This window comes from Bos indicus x Bos taurus, chromosome 18 (genome assembly GCF_003369695.1).
Source record: "Bos indicus x Bos taurus breed Angus x Brahman F1 hybrid chromosome 18, Bos_hybrid_MaternalHap_v2.0, whole genome shotgun sequence".
Lineage (NCBI taxonomy): Eukaryota > Metazoa > Chordata > Mammalia > Artiodactyla > Bovidae > Bos > Bos indicus x Bos taurus.
Window position 1 is genome coordinate 49,799,364 of NC_040093.1, and position 21,956 is coordinate 49,821,319.

Sequence of the window (21,956 nt, forward strand, 5' to 3'; positions counted from 1 at the left end):
CAGGTGTTTATAGAACACTCCATTAAACAAGAGCAGAATATATGTCCTTCTCAATATGCAAGCAACATCTTTCACATACCAGACCATAAAATAAGCTTCAGTAAATATACAGGATTTAAATCATACAAAGTATATACTTCAACCACAATAGAATGAAATTAGAAATCAATACCAGAAAGAAGTCTGAGAAGTTCACAAACTAAAATTAAATAATACATTCCTAAATAACCAATGGGTTGGAAAAGAGAAAGTAGGAAATACTTTCTAATATACTTTCTGATGATGATTGAAAAAGAAGACACAACATACCAAACTGTAGGGGATTTAGGTAAAGCAATGCTCAAAGGGGAATTCATAGCTGTAAATGTATATATTAAAACAGAAGACTCTCAAATCAATGTTATATTTCACATTAAGACAACAGATGAAAAAGAGCCAAGTAATCAAAAGCATGCAAGAGGAGTATAGTATCAGATCAGATCAGATCAGTCGCTCAGTCATGTCCGACTTTTTGTGACCCCATGAATCGCAGCATGCCAGGCCTCCCTGTCCATCACCAACTCCCAGAAAACAGAAGACTCTCAAATCAATGTTATATTTCACATTAAGACAAAAGATGAAAAAGAGCTAATTAATCAAAAGCATGCAAGAGGAGTACAGTATAAATGAAACCAAATAGATTCTTGAAAAACTCAAAAGTTGACAAACCTTTAGATAGACTAACCAAGGGAAAAAAAAAAGAAGAAGACTTAAATTACTTACTCAGGAGTGAAACTAGGAACATTACTACTGATTTTAAGAATTCCAAGAGAATATTCTCAAAAAATGTATGCCAACAATTTAGATAACCAAGATAACATGAGCAAATTCCTAGAAATACATACACTACAAAAAATGATTCAAGGAGGAAAAGAAAATATGAACAGATGTTTAACAACTAGTGACTGAAACTTTTCACACAAAAAATGTCCAGGATCATGTGGCTTCACTGATGAATTCTATTAAACAGCTAAAGAAGAATTAAAGCCAATCTCCCACAAAATTTTACAAAAACGAGTAGAGGGATACTTTCCAACTCATTCTAAGAGGCCATTATTACCCTAAAACAGAAATCAAAGACACCACAAGGAAAGACAATCACAAATCAAAATCTCTTCTGAATATAGACACAAAACTACTCTATAAAAACACTAGCAAACATACAAAAATTACTACATACCATGACCAAATGGGACTTATCCTATAAATGCAAGAATGGCTTAACATCCCTAAATCAGTTATTGCAACTCCCCATATCAACTGAAAAAAGGATAAAAAACTACATGACAATCTCAGCAGACACAGAAAACATTTGACAAAATTCAACATCCTTTCATTATGGGTAAAAAGCTTTCAGCAAACTAGGGATAGACAGGAACTTCCTCAATCTGATAAAAAGGCATCTATGAAAAATCCAATCACTAATGTCATCAGTTTAGTTCAGTTCAGTCGCTCAGTCATGTCCGACTCTTTGCGACCCCATGAACCACAGCACGCCAGGCCTCCCTGTCCATCACCAATTCCCGGAGTTCACTCAGACTCACGTCCATCGAGTCAGTGATGCCATCCAGCCATCTCATCCTCTGTCGTCCCCTTCTCCTTCTGCCCCCAATCCCTCCCAACATCAGTCTTTTCCAGTGAGTCAACTCTTCCCATGAGGTGCCCAAAGTACTGGAGTTTCAGCTTTAGCATCATTCCTTCCAAAGAAATCCCAGGGCTGATCTCCTTCAGAATGGACTGGTTGGATCTCCTTGCAGTCCAAGGGACTCTCAAGAGTCTTCTCCAACACCACAGTTCAAAAGCATCAATTCTTCAGTGCTCAGTTTTCTTCACAGTCCAACTCTCACATCCATACATGACCACAGGAAAAACCATAGCCTTGACTAGACGGACCTTTGTTGGCAAAGTAACGTCTCTGCTTTTGAATATGCTATCTAGGTTGGTCATAACTTTTCTTCCAAGGAGTAAGCATCTTTTAATTTCATGGCCGCAGTCACCATCTGCAGTGATTCTGGAGCCCCAAAAAATAAAGTCTGACACTGTTTCCACTGTTTCCCCATCTATTTCCCATGAAGTGATGGGACCAGATGCCATGATCTTCATTTTCTGAATGTTGAGTTTTAAGCCAACTTTTTCACTCTCCTCTTTCACCTTCATCAAGAGGCTTTTTAGTTCCTCTTCACTTTCTGCCATAAGGGTGGTGTCATCTGCATATCTGATGTTATTGATATTTCTCCCGGCAATCTTGATTCCAGCTTGTGCTTCTTCCAGCCCAACATTTCTCATGATGTACTCTGCATATAAGTTAAATAAGCAGGGTGACAATATACAGCCTTGACGTACTCCTTTTCCTATTTGGAACCAGTCTGTTGTTCCATGTCCAGTTCTAACTGTTACTCAATGGTAAAAGAATGCTTTGCCCCAAAGATCAGGAATCAAGACAATAATGTCTGCACTTGCCACTTCCATTCAACTTTATACTGGAAGTTCTAGTCACAGAAATAAGGCAAGAAAAAGTAATAAAAGGCATCCAGAATGAAAGGTAGAAGCTACAGTAATTAAAACAATGTGGTACTGCCATAAAGATAAGAGATCAGTGGAACAGACGAGTCCAGAAATAAACCCTTCCATTACAGTCAACCGATTTTTGACAAGGGAGCCAAAATAATTCAGTAGGGAAAGAATAGTTTTCTCCCCCACACAAAGTACTAGGAAAGGGAATATACAAAAGCAAAAGAATGAAACTGGATCTCTTTACACAAACTACAAAAATAAAGGCAAATTAGATTAAAAAGTTAAAAGTAAGAGCTAAAAGTATAAAATTGTTAGAAGAAAATATAAGAGTAAATCTTTGTAACTTTGTATTAGATAAAATTACATCAAAACATATGTAACAAAGAAAAAATGAGATAAACTGGATTTTGTCAAAATTGTAAGCTTTTGTGTCTCAAAGAATACCATCAAGAAAGTAAAACAACAGCCCAAAGAATAGGAGAAAATATCTGAAAACCACATAATTTGTAAGTGACCTGTATCTTGAACATACAAAGAACTCTTACAACTTAACAATAAAAAGACAAATAACCTAATTTAAAAATGGCTACAGTATCTGAATAGACATTTCTCCAAAGAAGATGTACTGTAAACATATGAAAAGATGCTCTGACAGTATCAGTCATTTGGGAAATGCTTATCAACACCACAATGAGATAGATAAAACCTCATATCCATTAGGACAACACCAAAAAAAAAACAAGAATAAGGGTTGGGGAGGACACAGAGAAATTAGAACCCTTATACACTGCTGGTTGGAAGCCAAATTGGTATACCTACTTTGCAAAATAGTTTAGAAGTGCTCCAAATATTAAACATAGAGTTACTATAAGACTCAGTAATTCTACCCCTAGGAATCAGGGTAGGAAATGAAGGGAAATAAAAACATATGTCAAACAATAACTTGTTCATGAAAGTTTATAGCAGCATTATCATATAGTCCATAGGGTCACAAAGAGATGGACATGACTGACTGAATCTCACTTCACTTCACGTGGCATCAGACTTTACTTTCACAACCAGACACATCCACAACTGTGCGCTGTTTCCACTTTGGCTCAGCCTCTTCATTCCTTCTGGAGTCATTTCTTCACTCTTCTCCAGTAGCATATTGGCCACCTACTGACCTGGGGAGTTCATCTTTCAGTGTCATATCTTTTAGCCTTTTCATACTGTTCATTGGGTTCTCAAGGTAAGAATGCTGAAGTGGTCTGCCATTCCCTTCTCCACTGGATCACGTTTTGTTAGAACTCTTCACCATGACTTGTCCAACTTGGGTGGCCCACCACTGCATGGCTCATAGTTCAATCAGTTAGACAAGGCTGTGATCCATGTGATCAGTTTGGTTATTTATTACATGATTTGAGGTATATATAAAATGTCCAGAATAGGCAAATCTATAAAGTAGACTAATGACTGTCTAATGCTGGTGGAAGGATGAAGTGATTAAAGGTAATGTGGGGAATGACTGATAAAGGGTATAGGTTTTTTTGTGAGGGGTGATGAAAATATTCTAAAATTGATTGTGGTTATGGTTGCACCCCTTCTCCTGCCCCAGCTAGCTCTAATGGTAAAGAACCTGCCTGCCAGTGCAGGAGACATAAGAGACTTGGGTTCGATCTCTGGGTTGGGAAGATCCCTTGGAGGAGGAAATGGCAACCCACTCCAGTATTTTTGCCTGGGGAATCCCAGGAACAGAGGAGTTTGAAAGTGAAAGTCGTTTAGTCATGTCCAGCTCTTTTCGACCACATGGACTATACAGTCCATGGAATTCTCCAGGCCAGAATACTGGAGTGGGTAGCCTTTCCCTTCTCCAGGGGATCTTCCCAACCCCGGGATAGAACCCAGGTCTCCCACATTGCAGGTAGATTCTTTACCAGCTGAGCCACAAGAGAAGCCCCAAAATACTGGAGTGGGTAGCCCTTCCCTTCTCCAGCAGATAGCGGGCTACAGTCCATGGGGTCTCAAAGAATCGAACGTGACTGAAGCGACTTAGCACGCATGGTTGCACAAGCCTGTGGATATGCTAAACACAACTGAAAGGTAAACTTTAAATAGGCGAAATGTTTGTAATTTTAAGTCAGCAAAGTTGTTCTAAAATCATGAGTTTGCAGTCTCAGGAAGAAAACTAGATCCTTGAGGGAAGACAGTGTTTCCTAACACTAAATTCTGAAAGATGTTTCTAAGATGGAGCATTTTTTAGGGGGCACTGACCAGCATAAGGGCAATGTCTTTGACTGCTGTTATAGTATAATATGGAAGCTCTTTTCATGTTTTAGTTCCTTATGGTAACTCTGGATAAAATACAAAGATACATGGAAGACAATTTAGTGTGTTTGGGAGGGGTGGGTGAGAAGAAGGTACTAAGTCAATGTTCTCTGCTGTTTTCCGCTCTAATGTACCTCAGAGAGACCCAGTGACACCTGGGGCTCTCTGTAGCATGGATTCTCTGAGGGCCTGGAGGTGACTATGCTGGGAAGGAGCAGTGTGGGGGGGAGGATCCTCAAATTTAATTCTGAATAACCTCTTTGGTGTGCAAGTTGGCAGTATGTATGCAAATTTAAAGCAAGCATACTCTCTGACCCAGCAATTAGCATATCTTAAAGTTTCTGTTATGCTCAGACATGTGAAAGTTAACTGAATAATAAATCAAAAAAAAAAGAATCCAACTTCTCCTAAAATGAGTCAGTAGGTGTTTATTTTTACTGCAATTAAACTATGAAAATGCTCATTTCATTTTGATCTTCAGTTCTATGCTGATTATATAAAACAGGTTGTTATGTGGTAGCCTGGATGGCAGGGGGGTTTGGGGGAGAATGGATACATGTCTATGTACGGCTGAGTCCCTTTGCTGTTCACCTGAAACTATCACAACATTGTTAATCAGCTATACCCCAATAAAAAGTAAAAACATAAAATAAAAACAAGCTGAGTTTTATACATATTTATCCAAGCATAATATTAAAAAAAATTACAGCCCATCTACCATAGCTTTTTAGGTACTGTTTTTAGGCAGTGAATAATTCTGAAAAACAAAGGAGGGAGTCAACCACAAAAATGATAGTAAATTCTTTACAGCTTTGGGACTGTTTCCCACTGTATTTCTATCCTGGGGCAATTTCAGGGCACACGTACAATGTTATCTAGTAGACAAAAAACAAAGGTGTCCTTAGAAACTCTTGGAATATATTTTTCATAGTGATAAAAACGAAAATAATAGAATAGTAAGAAAACGGAGGAGAAACAGCAGCAGAACAGCCACAGAAGCCACCACAGCCACTGCTGCCTCTGCAGCAGCAGCCACAGCATCATTTTGCGCTTACTCCATTCTTGGCATTGTTTAAGCATTTCACATACATTAATCCTCAATACGCCCTTATCTTACAGATGGCAAAACACAGGCATTGGGTGGTTAAGGAACTGGCACATGGCTAGAAAATGACAGAATTTCGATTCAAACATAATAGTCTCTTCAGAGTCTCCTGACCACATATTAATCTTGCCCTTTAAGAACAATGATATTCTATACGATGGAAAAGATAACCAAGAGGTGGAAACAGTAAACAATTTAGGCCTTGATATGTCATCCTTTTCCTACCCCAATCAGGGAGTGTATTATAGGATATTCTCTCTCTCTGAAAAAAATATACTTTTGCAATTTAAACCAAGTTAACATGGGCTTGATTATGCCAAATATCGGCATGTGATTTCAATTTATTAATATTAGTTTAGTTTATGCTGCAGGGTTGATTAATACAGTGATATTCTAAATAGTAGCATATTATTTCCCCTTCTTATTTGTCTGATCACTGAGATGTGAAAAAATTTTCATTACCAACAAGCATTTTACATAATTAATGTTTCACTGTCATTCTATAGAAATGAATTGTATCTTTATTGTTATTTATAAATGATGACAGATAAATTAAGAAATCTTAAATCCTTGGAAAGCATAAGTGCTAATTTATTAACAGTGATATGAATCAAATAGACAACCAAATCTTGAAAAAGCTTATTTCTTTGCATTTCCTTCTCATTTCTCTTTTTGTACTATACCTGTATATCTAGCTTCATGTACCAATTTATACCACCTGTTCGTCTATAACCCACAGGCTGTATGATTCTTATTCATGTCTATACCACACTACCTAGCATAGCACTGGCATCTGGTAGGCGCTCAAGAGACTTATTAAACAAAATAATAAATTGGTGGGTTAACAAATCTGGATACATTAATTGCCACAATCACTAATTTCCATATGGTAAAAGTGATAAATACCTTAAAAGATCAAGTTAAAAGACATTCCTCCCCACCCTGTTAGGGGAAGCACGCTGACTGAAACCGCCCACCCTGGCCAGGCCCTTTAGTAACCATTCGCATGGGTTGTTTCATGACAGCAGAGCCTGGTAAGGCATACGGAACTAATAAGCCACCACCAACCGGAAGAGTTCTGGAAAGGTCAAAAGGAGATACCGCGTGTCTGTCCACTTTCCAGAATCCCTCTCGCTAGCATCCATCTTGGCTGAACGATGCGTGCACCACCAGGAAAGACTCTGAATTAGAATGATTGGCCAAAGACCACGCGGAAACTAATCCCATCACCATAAAACCCGAGACTGCGAGCCATGCTGCAGAGCAGTTCTCCTGCGTTCCCTTACTCTACTGCTCTCCGCCCGGGTGCCCTTTCCCAATAAAATCTCTGGCTTTGTCAGCACATGTGTCTCCTCGGACAATTCATTTCCGAGTGTTAGACAAGAGTTCAGTTTCCGGCTCTGGAAGGGGTCCCCCTTCCTGCAACAACCCTACTGCATTGATTTTTTATCATTCAGGAGGCAAAAACAGAGCTCTTCATTGCTCCAACTATGGCACTGGTTTTCTGGTAAGATCCCTGAAAGAACTCACACCTGCCCAACTACAGAACATTTTAAAAAAAGAAACAAGGATAAAAGAGCAATGCCTTTTACATTTGACAATACAGTACCAAATCTCACAGAATCAAGTATTTCTATTAATATAAATAGGGACAGCTGTTTTTAAACCTTTAGAAGACAGATTAGGTTCATTAATATCTACATTTTTATACACAGAAAAGGTTTATGAAATATAACCTTGGTTTATCTCAAACAATAATTGTTGAGGGTAAAAACAAAAAATCCTTAGCTACAGTGATACATATTAGCAATTCATATATTAAGAAATGAGCTATGAAAAAAAAAAGAAAATGTAGATCCTCAATCTTATACATTATACCAAAAAATCCCAAATTTATATAATGTTCTTAACTCAATTAACAGGGATCTAATACATAAAGATTTTAAATTTACTTCGTCAAAAAACAGCACAAGTTGGGGACTTCCCTGGTGGTCCAGTGACTAAGACTCCAAGCTTCCAATGCAGGGGGTTGGATTTGATCTCTGGCCATGGACAGAGGAGCCTGGCGGGCTACAGTCCATGGGGTTGCAGAGAGTCAGACACGACTGAGAGACTAAGCACAGCACAGGGAACTAGATCTCAAATGCTGCAACTAGGACCCAGGGCAGCCAGATAAATAAATAAGTATTTATTAAAACCACAACAACAGCAGCACAAGCAAAGTTTAAGGGCAAACTAGGAAAATACTGAGAGGTTAAGTATACCTAATATATAAAATATTCACACAGACTGATGATAAAAACTATAAAACCAAGGTTAAGTGAGCAAAGTAAATAGGTAACTCAGAGGACACAGAAATGACTGAGAAATATGTTTTTAACCATCAGCATGCAAATAAAAATAGGATACAAATCAGTATCTTAATATGCTAGTAAAATTTTTGCTTTTAATGAGCACACTTAATGCCACAAAGGTTATATGTGACACACTGCCGTGGAGACTTCTGCATAAATCAACAGTTTATCAGTCATGGGCTGCATAACCTTGGGTGAGTTGCTAAATTCTTCTGAGCTTCAGTTACAGCATATTATACCCATCTCATAGAGAAGACAGGAGGATTTCTTAGGATAATATTTGTAAAAGGAAGAGCACAGACTATGACAGATTTTAAGGCAGTATTATCTCAGGGCAACAGTCTGACAATATATACATAGAGTCTTCTCAGGCTTGAGGCATCACTGGCTTCATGTTCAATTTTACTAATACATTCAAGGGTAGGATCAAAAACTTATATACAATTTTTCTAGCTCTACTAGCAATTCAAGTAAAAATTTTAGATTTAAGAAAGTCATGGAAGAAAAATCTTTCAAGGTGCAACTTTTAAAGCAAAACTCTATTACATGTACTTTCAAGATGTTAGTGATGCCTACTGCACAGAAATCCTACTTTAGGTCACTGGCAATCTCATGGATACAATGAAAAAGATAAAAAAAGTGCTAAGAAATTGATGTCTTTCTGCTTGAAGTTTCCTGGAGGGTGATAGCTGGGAAAGCTCTTAGCAACCACAATGTAGAAATAAACCTGTATATTTTTATCTCTTTATCACTAACAAAACTGTGGGTTACACTGAGCAAGGTGTCAACTGTATTTGAATTTCAACAGACCAATGAAAATCAAGACCTCAGTTTCTTATGTCCACATGCACACTAGGGGGCACTTGATCACTAACTTGAAACAGATTTCCAGGCTCAATCAGTGGTTTTTATATTTGAGGTCACTTGGTCAAGAAATATCATGAATAAAATCAAATACAAATGGATTTGTCTTAGTTACAGACATTGGGATTAGAATAAGCAGCGTATCAGAATAACTAACCTGCCCTCAGAAAGAAAGAAATATTTCCTAGGTTGTCACATTTGATTCTTATTGTAAAGCTACTGTGTATCAATCACAATGACTAGCAGGGAGAAGGCCTCTATAAATATCAGCTGGTTCACTGAGTAGATGAATGGTTAAGAAGCATCTAGGGATGCATTTTCTCCTTGTGATGTTCTGTGACTATCAGAGTACCTATAAAGAGAGCCCATATGCATCCTTAGTTGCCTGTTTAACAAGAACTATGAGACATGTTTTCACAAGTACTATTTTCCAAATGGTGGCTGAAAGGAGGAAGGAGGGTAGAAAGAAGGGCATGAAGTAGAAGAATCATTTAAGTATATATTTGTCCCACAGTAAATGCTTCAGTATATTTTCTCGTCAATCCTTAAAATAAACTGATGATCAAGAAGATAAGAAAATTCAAGACACTTAAGCAGTAAGTGGTAGAACTTCTTTCCAAATCGTAAACTGTCTAGTTCCTAAGTTCATGGCCCCCAAACTCTTGATCTTTCCACTACAGTCCAAGATAAACATAAAGAAAAGGAAAGAAGGAAGTGAAACTAGAGGGAGGAAGAAGTGGATGAAAAACAAAGTAATGTCAGAGAAATAATCAGTATCACACGTTTAAAAGTTTGGTGGGTGTTACAAATCATTTAAAGTATAGTTTCTACTGGAAAATGAATTGAGTTCCAAAAAATGACTTACTAAACAACTTTAGGAACCCAAGAATTAAAGTTTGGGAACTGCATATGCATATAATATTTTAGATATTTTAAAATACTGCTTTGTCTATATCATCATTTTAAAAGTCTCTTGTTGACACAGGAAATTAACACCCATCCTCAAAAGAAAAGAATCCTTTGTGAAATTCAAAAAAAAATTTTACTCAACTGAACATTTTAGGACTTTGCATGCATTGCAATGGGAAATAGATGGGGAAACAGTGGAAACAGTGTCAGACTTTATTTTCCTGGGCTCCAAAATCACTACAGATGGTGACTGCAGCCATGAAATTAAAAGACGCTTACTCCTTGGAAGGAAAGTTATGACCAACCTAGATAGCATATTCAAAAGCAGAGACATTACTTTGCCAACAAAGGTTTGTCTAGTCAAGGCTATGGTTTTTCCTGTGGTCATGTATGGATGTGAGAGTTGGACTGTGAAGAAGGCTGAGCGCTGAAGAATTGATGCTTTTGAACTGTGGTGTTGGAGAAGACTCTTGAGAGTCCCTTGGACTGCAAGGAGATCCAACCAGTCCATTCTGAAGGAGATCAGCCCTGGGATTTCTTTGGAAGGAATGATGCTAAAGCTGAAACTCCAGTACTTTGGGCACCTCATGCGAAGAGTTGATTCATTGGAAAAGACCCTGATGCTGGGAGGGATTGCGGGCAGGAGGAGAAAGGGATGACAGAGGATGAGATGGCTGGATGGCATCACTGACTCGATGGACGTGGGTCTCAGTGAACTCCAGGAGTTGGTGATGGACAGGGAGGCCTGGCGTGCTGCAATTCATGGGGTCACAAAGAGTCGGACACGACTGAGCGACTGATCTGATCTGATTATAAATTATAAAATTATTCTTTTTTTATCATTAGCTATTGTTGCTAACCTCTTATTATGCTTAATTTATACATTAGACTTTATCATAGCTATGTATAGAGAAAAACATAGTACATAGAGCATTTGGTACTACCCATGGTTTCAGGTATCACAGGCGAGTGGGTCATAGAATGCATACTCATGGATAAGGGGAGGGGGGCTATTATTTATTAAAAACACAAGCTCAAGTCTGGAGGTCAGGCTTTTTTTTCAAGGCTAAACAACTGATATGTTAGTTTCTCTTTAAAAAATATTGAGTAAGAAAATATATTACAGTTAAATAATGGTTTTGGGGAAGTTTTAAAGTTATCATTAACTGTATGTTATCTTACATTATTCTAGTTTAACCTCAAAAAATTTTCAATCTAAAGATCATGATTTTCAAATGACTCTTATGTGATAAATATTCTTAAGGTTATTTATGCAAAAAAACTCAAAAAAGTACATGGCTTTCTACAGACTCATATGAACATTTTCTAAACTTTCAAATGTAAACAAAAATTAAAGGTATAACTAATGATTATTTTATTCTAAGACAAGTCAAATGTTATATCTGAAATACCATTTTATTTGGTTTAAAACAACATGTTTGTGGTTCATTTACCTATTTCATGGCAAACATTGATTTTCTAAAAGTCTAAAAATAAAAAAAATTACTGTAATAATTAACTATTTTCTAAGAATACAGTGGGTAGTTCAGGTCTTGGGCCAGGAAATAGCATAATGAGTCTTTCTGCTCTAACAGTGAAATAAAAGTCACGTAGCTTTGTTGTATATTATTCATTAAGGTATGTGTGTGTTAGTTGCTTAGTCGTGTCCAACTCTCTGCAACCCCATGGACTGTAGCCCACCAGGCCCCTCCATCCATGGGATTCTCCAAGCAAGAACACTGGAGTGGGTTGCCATTTCCCTCTCCAAAAGGAACTAAAGAAAGAAAGAAAGTGAAGTCACTCAGTCGTGTCTGACTCTTTGCGAACACATGGACTGTAGCCTACCAGACTCCTCCATTCATGGAATTTTCCAGGCAAGAGTACTAGAGTGGGTTGCCATTTCCTTCTCCATCATTAAGGTATACATAGAGCAAAATATTAAATTTCATCTGAATTAGTGAAGGCCATATATTATAGAATATTTTTAAAGATTTTAAAGGTTTATGTTCTATTATTTCCATAATTCCAATTAATTGCCCACAAAATATTGTTAAGCAGATATCCAACTGAGGGTCCTTTAATGAATAAATAAGACTTTGTTCGTAAATGTGGTGGCTGGGATCTTAACATCCATAGAAACTGGATGGTTCTTAGCGAGGGCACGGGGAGGGGCAAGAATACAACAGTCAAGAGCAACTAAATGATTCAATCTTCTGAGATCTTATTCATTTTAACCACTGAGTTGTTAACCAGATGACACAGAGCTAGGTCAGAGTGCTAATTAATATGCAGCATCTCTTTTTTTTTAGCAGGAGATAAGAATGTGGTTTCGTAGTTTGCAACACCACTTTTGCAGGTTCTCTACTGCCTTTTTAGAAGTACAGCAGGAAAAAGAGAAATTGACTATTTCTTTAAAGATTTTCTTTTTCAAAATGGTCATGAAACAGAGATAAAGGCATGACCTGGACTATTTCTGTTCACTCTGATCTTAACAGAAGAAAATGCTATCTCCATTCAAAACCTGTCTACATTTAATACATTTATTTTGGAATAACGAAAGTCCAATTTTTTTTACTGATTGATATTTTCAGTCCTCTTTATTTTTAAAGCTCAATCTGCTTATGTAGAGTATGGTCAATTCTATATTCCCAATTAATTAGCCTTCTTACTTTTATCCTGAGACTCTGCTCAAACAGCAATCTTTCTAGCTGTATCCATCCCAGGCTGGATATATAGCAAAAAGCAGGATGAAGGCAGTGTAGATCTCAAATTATAGCCAGGTACCAGTTTTCAGTCTCATATTCACAGGAAAATTTCATCATGCTCACATGTAATTTCCAAGTATAGTATACAGAAACTTATGATTCTGATGTTAAAATTCTTGTCTTAGGTTTACTATTCCTCTTCCAAAATATGTTTTATTTAGCTTAATATCAACAAGGCTTCTTTGTATTCATGATAATAAGATGGAAATAAAATTCTAACTAGAGACAACCTTAGCAACTTGACTTGATTCTAAGAAAACTACTTCATGTATAGATTTTTTTTTCATGTGTAGATTTTTTTTCTTTCAGAAACTCATAGCAAAATCTGTATAAATAATATCAATTCCTTATCAAAGAACTGTCCCTTTAGAGAAGAACAGTTTTTAACAGGCTCTTAAATTAGCATTAAGTAAATATGGAGACCCAGAAAATACAGTTAGGAAATGAGCAAACTGAAAACAGCAATAACTTAATTTTCTCTTCTTTGGTTAGCTTCTGTTTGCTCCTATATATCATTTTTTGCATGCATGCTCAGTCACTAAGTCATGTCCGACTCTTTGTAATCCCACGGACAGTAGTTGACCAGGCTTCCCTGTCTGCGGGATTTCCAAGGCAAGAATACAGGAGTGGGTTCCCATTTTCTTCTTCAATATATCATTTGTGTAAAGCTTAAATCGGGAATCTGGACTTTGAAATATTTTCCCCTAGTGGAATGTAAAAAAAGAAACCAAGATGATTACTCTTACAGCACCAAGAAATTCAGGTTTTAGGCAGTAATGCTAAGAACAGCAGAGACAATAACAGTGTTTCACGCAGTAAGCATTTCTTCTGGTGCAGGTGTTTACAATCAGCCTGCTTCACAGACTGTTTGCCATAAAAGAATTCTGACTAATATGATAACCTTTTTAATGGAAACACTAATAATGTTAAACATTTTATCAAGGAATGGCACAGGCAGATGCATAAAGCCTTTCTGTGTTCATTAAATTAACCTTCATTTCAATGTGTCCAAAGATGCTTAGGCTAAAGTTTTAGGACAAGCTGAAAAATAATTCTTCAAAAGATTATGAATAATGGCCCCATTATGCCTCCCCCTTACTGAGTAAACTGCCAACATGTATTTATTGGAAAGAAGAGAACTTTGATATACCTGATTTCTTTTGCAAAGTGGATGATAGAGCTATGACCAAGCATGGTTGTTATACTAAGTCAGAATTGTATTACATTTACAAAAGAGACTACAAGTTTCCATAGCCTTCTGCTAGGAACCTATACAGTAAGCTAAATGCAGCGCCTAAATGATCATAGTGGTACCCACACACCTATTTGATTTTCTTCCCAGAAAATGTCCATCATCATTCAGTGCAATAGACATATTAATATACTTTTACACGATAAGAAACTCCAAGATGAAAACTCCCAAACTCATTCTATAAGGCCACCGTCCCTTGATACCAAAACCAGACAAAGATTTCACCAAAAAAAGAAAATTACATGCCAATATCACTGATGACCATACATACAAAAATCCTCAACAAAGTTCTAGCAAACAGAATCCAACAACACATTAAAAGAATCATACACCATGATCAAGTGGGGTTGACTCCAGGGATATAAGGATTCTTCAATATGTGTAACTCAATCAATGTGATAAATCACATTAACAAATTAAAAGATTAAAAACCATATGATCATCTCAATAGATGCAGAGAAACCTTTCAACAAAATTGAAGATCCATATACAATAAAAACTCTCCAGAAAATTGGCATAGAAGGAACCTACCTCAACTTAATAAAGGCTATATACAATAAACCCACAGCAAACATTATTCTCCCTGTTGAAAAAGTGAAAGGGTTAATCTCTAAGATCAGGAACAAGACAAGGGTGCCCATTCTCACCACTATTATTCAATATAGTTTTGGAAGTCCTAGCCAAGGCACTCAGCAAAGAAAAAGATATAAAAGGAGCACAGAGTGGAAAAGAAGAAGTAAAACTCTCACTGGTTGCAGATGACAAACATCTATACATAGATTTTTTAATGTATTTTTTATACATGTATAGATGTTTTTCTATACATAGAAAACCCTAAAAAATGTCACCAAAAAAACTACTAGAGCTAATCAATGAATTTAGTAAAGTTTCAGGATATACAATTAATACATGGAAATCCCTTGCGTTCCTATACATTAACAATGAAAAGTCAGAAAGAGAAATTCAGGAAATAATCCCATTCACCACTGCAACAAAAAGAATCAAATGCCTACAATAAACCTACCAAGGGAGACAAAAAAGCTGCATATAGGACACTATAAGACAATAATGAAAGAAATCAAGGACAACACAAATAGATGGAGAGATATACTATATTCTTGAACTGGAAGAATCGATATTGTCAAAATGACTATGCTGCTCAAAGCAATCTACAAATTCAATGTAATCCCTATCAAACCACCAATGGTATTTTTCACGGAACTAGAACAAAAAAATTCACAATTTGTATGGAAACATAAAAGACTGAATAGCCAAAGCAATCCTGAAGGAGAAAAAGAGAGCTGGAAGAATCAACCTTTCTGACTTCAAGCTATACTACAAAGCTATAGTCATCAAGATAGTATGGTACTGGCACAAATACAGAAATACAGATGGACGAAACAAGATAGAAAGCATAGAGATAAACTGATGCACCTATGACTATCTTATTTTTGACAAATGAGTCAAGAGTTTACAATGGAAAAAAGACATCCTCTTCAATAAGTGGTGCTGGAAGAACTGGACAGCTACATGTAATAGACAGAAATCGGAACACTTCCTAACACCATACACAAAAATAAAGTCAAAATAGATTAAAGATTTAAATGCAAGGCCAGAAACTATATAGTTCTTCCCTGATAGTTCAGTTGGCAAAGAATCTGCCTGCAATGCAGGAGACCTGGGTTCAATTTCTGGGTCAGGAAGATCTGCTGGAGAAGGGATAGGCTACCCACTCCAGTATTCTTGGGCTTCCCTTGTGGTTCAACTGGTAAAGAACCTGCCTGCAATGCAGGAGACCAGGGTTCAATCACTGGGTTGGGAAGATACCCTGGAGAAGGGAAAGGCTTCCAACTCTAGTATTCTGGCCTGGAGAATTCCATGGACTGTACAGTTTATGGGGTTGCAAAGAGCTGGACATGACTGAGTGACTTTCACTTTTATTTTTAGAGGAAAACATAGGCAAGAAGATTCTCTCTGACCCACCTCCTAGATTAATGGAAATAAAAACAAAAATAAACAAATGGGACTTAATTAAACTTAAAAGCTTTTGCACAGCAAAGGAAACTACACAAGATGAAAAGACAACCCTCATAATTCAAGCAAATAATTGCAAATGAAGCAAGTGACAAAGATCTCAAAAATATATAAGCAGCTCATACAGCTGAATATCAGAAAAACAAATAATCCAATCAAAAATGGACAGAAGACATAAACAGACATTTTTTCAAAGAAGACGTACAGATGGCCAATAAACACATGAAAAGATGGTCAACATCACCCATTATTAGAGAAATCCAAATCAAAATTACAATGAGGTAATACCTCACACCAGTCAGAATGGCCAACATCAAAAAAAAAACCCACAGAGAATAAATGCTGTAGAGGATGTGAAGAAAAGGGAACTTCCTGCACTGTTGGGTGGGAATGTAAACTGACATAGCCATTATGGAAAGCAGTAGGAAAATTCCTTAAAAAACTAGGAGTAAATCTACCATATGACCCAGCAATCCCAGTACTGGGCATATACCCTGAGAAAACCACAATTCTAAAAGACCCATGTGCCTCACTCTTTAGTGCAGCAATATTTACACTAGCCAGGACATGGAAGCAACCTAGATGTCCATCAACAGATGAATGGATAAAGAAGATGTGGTACATGTATACGATGGAATATTACTCAGCCATTTAAAAGAACAAATGAGTCAGTTGTAGTGAGATGGATGAACCTAGAGCCTCTGATACAGACTGAAGTCAGTCAGAAAGAGAAAAACAAGTATATTAATGTGTATATATGAAATCTAGAAAAACGGTACTGATGGACCTAGTAGAGAATGGACTTGTGGACACAGCAGAGGAAGGTGAGAGTGTGACAAACTGAGAAAGAAGCACTGACACAGGTAAACTAGCATGAGTAAAACAGTGGGAAGTTGCTATACAACACAGGGAGCCCAGCTTGGTCCTGTATGCTGACCTAAAGGGGTGAGATGGGGGAGGCGAGGGAGGCTCAAGAGAGAGGGGTGGGTGTGTGCTAAGTTGCTTCACTTGTGTCTGACTCTATGTGACCCCATGGACTGTAAACCCCCAGACTCCTCTGTCCATGGAATTCTCCAGGCAAGAATACTGGCGTGAGTTGCCACACCCTCCTCCAGGGGATCTTCCCCACCCAGGGATCCAATCTGCATGTTATGTCTCCTGCACTGGCAGGTAGGTTCTTTACCACTAGTGCCATCATATATAATTATGACTGATTTGTGTTGTACAGCAAAAACCAACACAACATTGTAAAGCAATTTTCCACCAATTAAAAAAAAAAAAACTCCCTCTTAACAAGGCCTCTTAACAGCATGATACACCACCCAAATCCAAAAGAAAATGCCAACAAAGACATACTTATTTCTAAAATCTTGATAAGGGAAAAAAAATAAAATTCCCAGTCTTCTTCACTTACCCAGGAGTTTTGCAATGACATAAAGGGCTTGTCCCCAAAGAAACAGTTTTCCATCACGGCCACAGTTGCTAGGGAATCGCTTCTGACTACCAGGGTTTCTTTTTTCATGCTCTACAAAATCAGCTGGCACATAATAGTACTTTGGTATGACAGGATAACCTATGGAATTTAAAAAATAAGTATTTAAAGTATAACAAAATCAGTGTCTTCCCCGAATTTTCCCTTCAAAGACAGAAAGGTTGTCCAATAGAATACAGGAAAATTTGACTCTTTTCAGAAATTCTCAGTCAATAATGTGGGAAAAGTTTCTTTACTTTAATTGGAACAGCATATGTTATAAGTTAGTCAACTTATAATATAAGTTGTACATAATCTCTTCTAACAACATTTAACACCTTTAAGTGAATCAATAAATATAAAGTATGCAAATATTTAGAGCTACAGAAGAAGCTATTTGTAATAGGATTAGTCTGTGGAAGCTTTACAAATGAGATACTATATAATCTTAAGTGAAGAATTATAACCCCTAGCAATTGCTGAGAGCAAAGAAATCCCCATTTTAAACATTAAGCCCATTATTTACCATTCAATATCATTGAAGAGAAAAAAATCCATCTTCCTCCCATGACCAACCCATTTAAAAACATTTTTTGGTAGAAACTAAAAGTGATTTAAGACTAGAATCTCTGTGGATGATTTCAATAGGGGGAAAACCAACTTTCTAATAGTGCTACAGAAGACTTCTTGTATCATCAGCCCACAGTGAACTTAATTTTTCTAATAATACTGCACAGATTTCTGTAAAATTTGCTTCTCTATTCATGAACCAATCAACAGTGATACCTCTGTCTAAAACCAGTAAAAAGGTCTAAGAAACACAGAGAATAGTTTCAACATCACCCTTTCAATAGGATGAAGCCTAAGTGTGATACACAAACTACTACCTCAATGCATCAATGATTTTTCACTGAATACTAAAAGACCTGATTCAGGGATTTTAAATATATTCATTACAACATTCATTACATTATGTCTCACATTGGACTAGAGGTTATTTGGAGCATAAAGACAAAAATAACTTGTTTTAAACATTAATATTTATTTGAAATTCAATGTTTTTCATAATCATTTTACTACCTTAACATTATAAATATCTTAAAGGGTGAGCACATAATATAATGACTCTAAGATATTTGTGGAAAACCCCGAAGAATATCATAAACTTCATGTAAGACAGGAATGGAGCCTACTGCTGTGATTGCCAGTTTTTGAATCATGTCTGCAAGACCATCCATTTTTTTAATCAACACACCACAATTTTGAAGTTCCAGATGTTGTTATTTTACCAATCCATCCAAACACCAAAGATATCTGGAACTTTTCCTTTGGAATTTTTTTTGAGAATTAGTTTTTGATTCATACAGAAAAATCACTTATGTTCCTTTATGGTCCCTGCTAGTGCTTAACTGAAACCAATACATTACTCATAAGCCTGGACCTTCTGACCATTTCTAAAATAGTAAATCTATTATCAAAGAATGACATTTAGAACTATGGCAGACATTTATTTCAAAATAATGTGTAAAAAGCCCTGAAAAAATCTCCAAAGAGGAGGCCAAAATACTCTTGGCAGTGGTAGGACTGTTAGGCCAGAGTGGAGCCTCCCTAAGTGGCCCTCTAAAGGGGGCAGCATTTGTGAACAAAGTATTTCTGGTGACATGGATAAAAATTAGTCACTTTTTATTATCATCATATTACATACAGTGAAGGAGTTTCACAGTAGGTAACAGATGAAGAACCCTGCACACCTGGCAAACCATTGGGTAGTAACTATAGCCATGACCTCGTAAAATTCATCTCCATCTCCATCTTTTGTCTAATGAGCTCCTTTTATAAAAAACAAGTTTATTAAACAAGTTAAGAGATTATTCATTCTAATCCATTTGCAGTCCCATTCATTTTTTCAATTGAATATATACTGTTTTGTTTAAAAGGCAATCATTTATATACTTCAAAGGAACATTAAGGAAACATTGGTAGAAAGACTGTCTTGAAAAAGCATCCCAACTATACCTTCTGTGGTGTGATGAAGTACTGGAGTCAGAAGATCCTGATACTCTTTTACTTGCTTGGGATTGCCTCTAAAAACACCTAAAATGTAAAATATAAAATCCAATAGCATTTGAGCTCAATAAGCACCACAGAAATTTTGCCTTAGAAAAATTACCCCAATTGGAATTATTTTGGTAATTTTATATGTAAATAATAAAATGGAAAAAGGTAAAGCAAATAAATATATATGATAGTTTTCTGGGACACTGATTTTAGAAGATCATGTTAGCATTTAGAACTAAAAATTGAATTTTAATTGCAATTTCTCTGTTCTTCAGTGTAAATATTATAGACAGACACTCACAATGTCATAAATTGCACTGTTCATAATTCCTATGCATAAAAATTATTTGTAAAGATGAAAATATATTTATATCATTTTTAAAATATTTCAAATATTTTTTAAATTCCTTAAATGATTTAACATTAACTCAGAAAGCAGAAGGGTAAGTGAAAGTCAAAGTGTCAGTCACTCAGTTGTGTCTGACTCTTTGAGACCCCATGGACTGTATAGCCCTCCAGGCTCCTCTGTTCATGGGATTTTCCAGGCAAGAATATTGGAGTAGATTGCCATTTTATTCTCCAGGGGATCTTCCCAATCCAGGGATCGAACCCGGGTTTCCTGCATTGCAGGCAGAGTCTTTACCATCTGAGCCACTAGGGAAGCCTTAAATGACTTAACATTAACTCAGAAAGCAGAATAGCATATAAAAATGTAAAGTAGTTAACATCACTAAGTGCAGTCTATTTTGCTAGCTGAAAGGAGTCATACTTTATTTCTGCTCTTCTTTAAACTACTTATATCCTACAGTTTAAATTTCAGGAGAAAAACTCACCATCAATCATCATGTAAAGGAAAAATATGGGAAATTCACATTCAATGCCATCAAACAGCTAAAACAGAAAATAAAACATTAAAAATTTCATGAACAATTATATTAGAACAATGACATTAATTAGAACACTTGCATCATAGGAAAGTTTCTTGTAATAAAAAAACTGGACTGATTTTATAAGTACTTCTTTAAAAAAAATTTCTCAGAATTCTTATTATTCAAAAACTCATTCATTTATTAATCCATCACACAGTAGTCATTCATTCAGTAATATTTACTTAGTACTTAGTAATGCCAGGCATCACTAAACAGAGGGCTATGGATATAAAAAGATAGAAAATCTGCCCTAGTGGAGAAATAGGCATGTAAATAAAACAACTGCAGCACATTACAAAATGTCTATGTATGGTATATATCAAGAGTCAAGAGCATGAAGCATCTGAGCCTGCCCAGGGTGTCAGGAAAGGGTTTACAGGAAAGGAAATGCTTCAGTTAATGCTTGATGAGTTTCTCTGGGGAGATGAGCTACAGGAACTCCACAAAGAAAAAAGAGCAGTACAAACTAGAGATGCATTAAAGGGCAATGTTTGTTAAAGAAACTAACAGCAATTCTGTTTTCCTGGAACAAGCAAAGAAAAAGTAATGAAAGCTGAAGTCCAACTAGGACTAGCTCAACTAGTCCACAACTAGAACATACCATGCTCTTTAGAAGTGACAACAAAGACAGAGGCAACAGGAGGCAGGTAGGGAGGGGTTTGGAGTTTTTTTTTCTTTTTAATGATTTTCAACCTACCCCATGAAAGCATAGTCTTCAGCAATGTGAATGGATGCTTACTTTTCTGGGAGGTTTTATAATCTTCTGGGAAGCTTAAAAACAGCTAGAATAAACGCAGATGTAGGGTATGTATGCATGCTCAGTCACGTCAGTCGTTTCTGACTCTTTGCTACCCCATGGACTGTAGCCCAACAGGTTCCCCTGTCCTGGGATTTCCCAAACAAGAATGCTGGAGTGGGTTGCCATTTCCTTCTCCAGGGGATCTTCCCAACCCAGGGATCAAACCTGCGTCTCCCATGTCTCCTGCATTGCAGACGGATTCTTTATCGTTGGGGAAGCCTCACTTTGGTGGCGGTGGAGGAAAAAAAGGAAAGTGATTTACTCTGAGATATTTGAGGCTTGAGGCTACACTCATGCAATAGAATCTCCCATCTTGAAATATCTTCATTCTTTGAGAACTTGTCCATGTTCTCAATGGAAAATGATGGATGACGGATCAGAGGACATTTTGACAAGTATTTAAGAAACGGACTCCCCAAGGGTCTTTTACTGAAGTAGCAGGCAGTTACTACTGTATATGTGTTTGAAATACAAAATCTTTAAAACTAAACGTTTAGAGGAGTGTATTTTAGAGGGAAGTGAGTAAGTGAAATAGAAAAAGAGCATCTGCTTAACA

General features: G+C 36.7%; 1 protein-coding gene across 4 annotated transcripts in view; it reads right to left on the reverse strand.

The window, feature by feature from the left end:
- The window catches only part of PHKB (phosphorylase kinase regulatory subunit beta), a 228,364-nt gene that overhangs the window by 87,992 nt on the left and 118,416 nt on the right, over positions 1-21,956 (reverse strand). For all 4 annotated transcript variants that reach the window (XM_027513690.1, XM_027513689.1, XM_027513691.1 and 1 more), the window contains 3 exons: positions 20,506-20,563; positions 19,631-19,708; positions 17,558-17,716 (listed from right to left, as the gene is read on the reverse strand). In XM_027513690.1, coding sequence (XP_027369491.1) covers positions 17,558-17,716; positions 19,631-19,708; positions 20,506-20,563 — 295 coding nt within the window. The remainder of the gene's footprint in view (positions 1-17,557; positions 17,717-19,630; positions 19,709-20,505; positions 20,564-21,956) is intronic.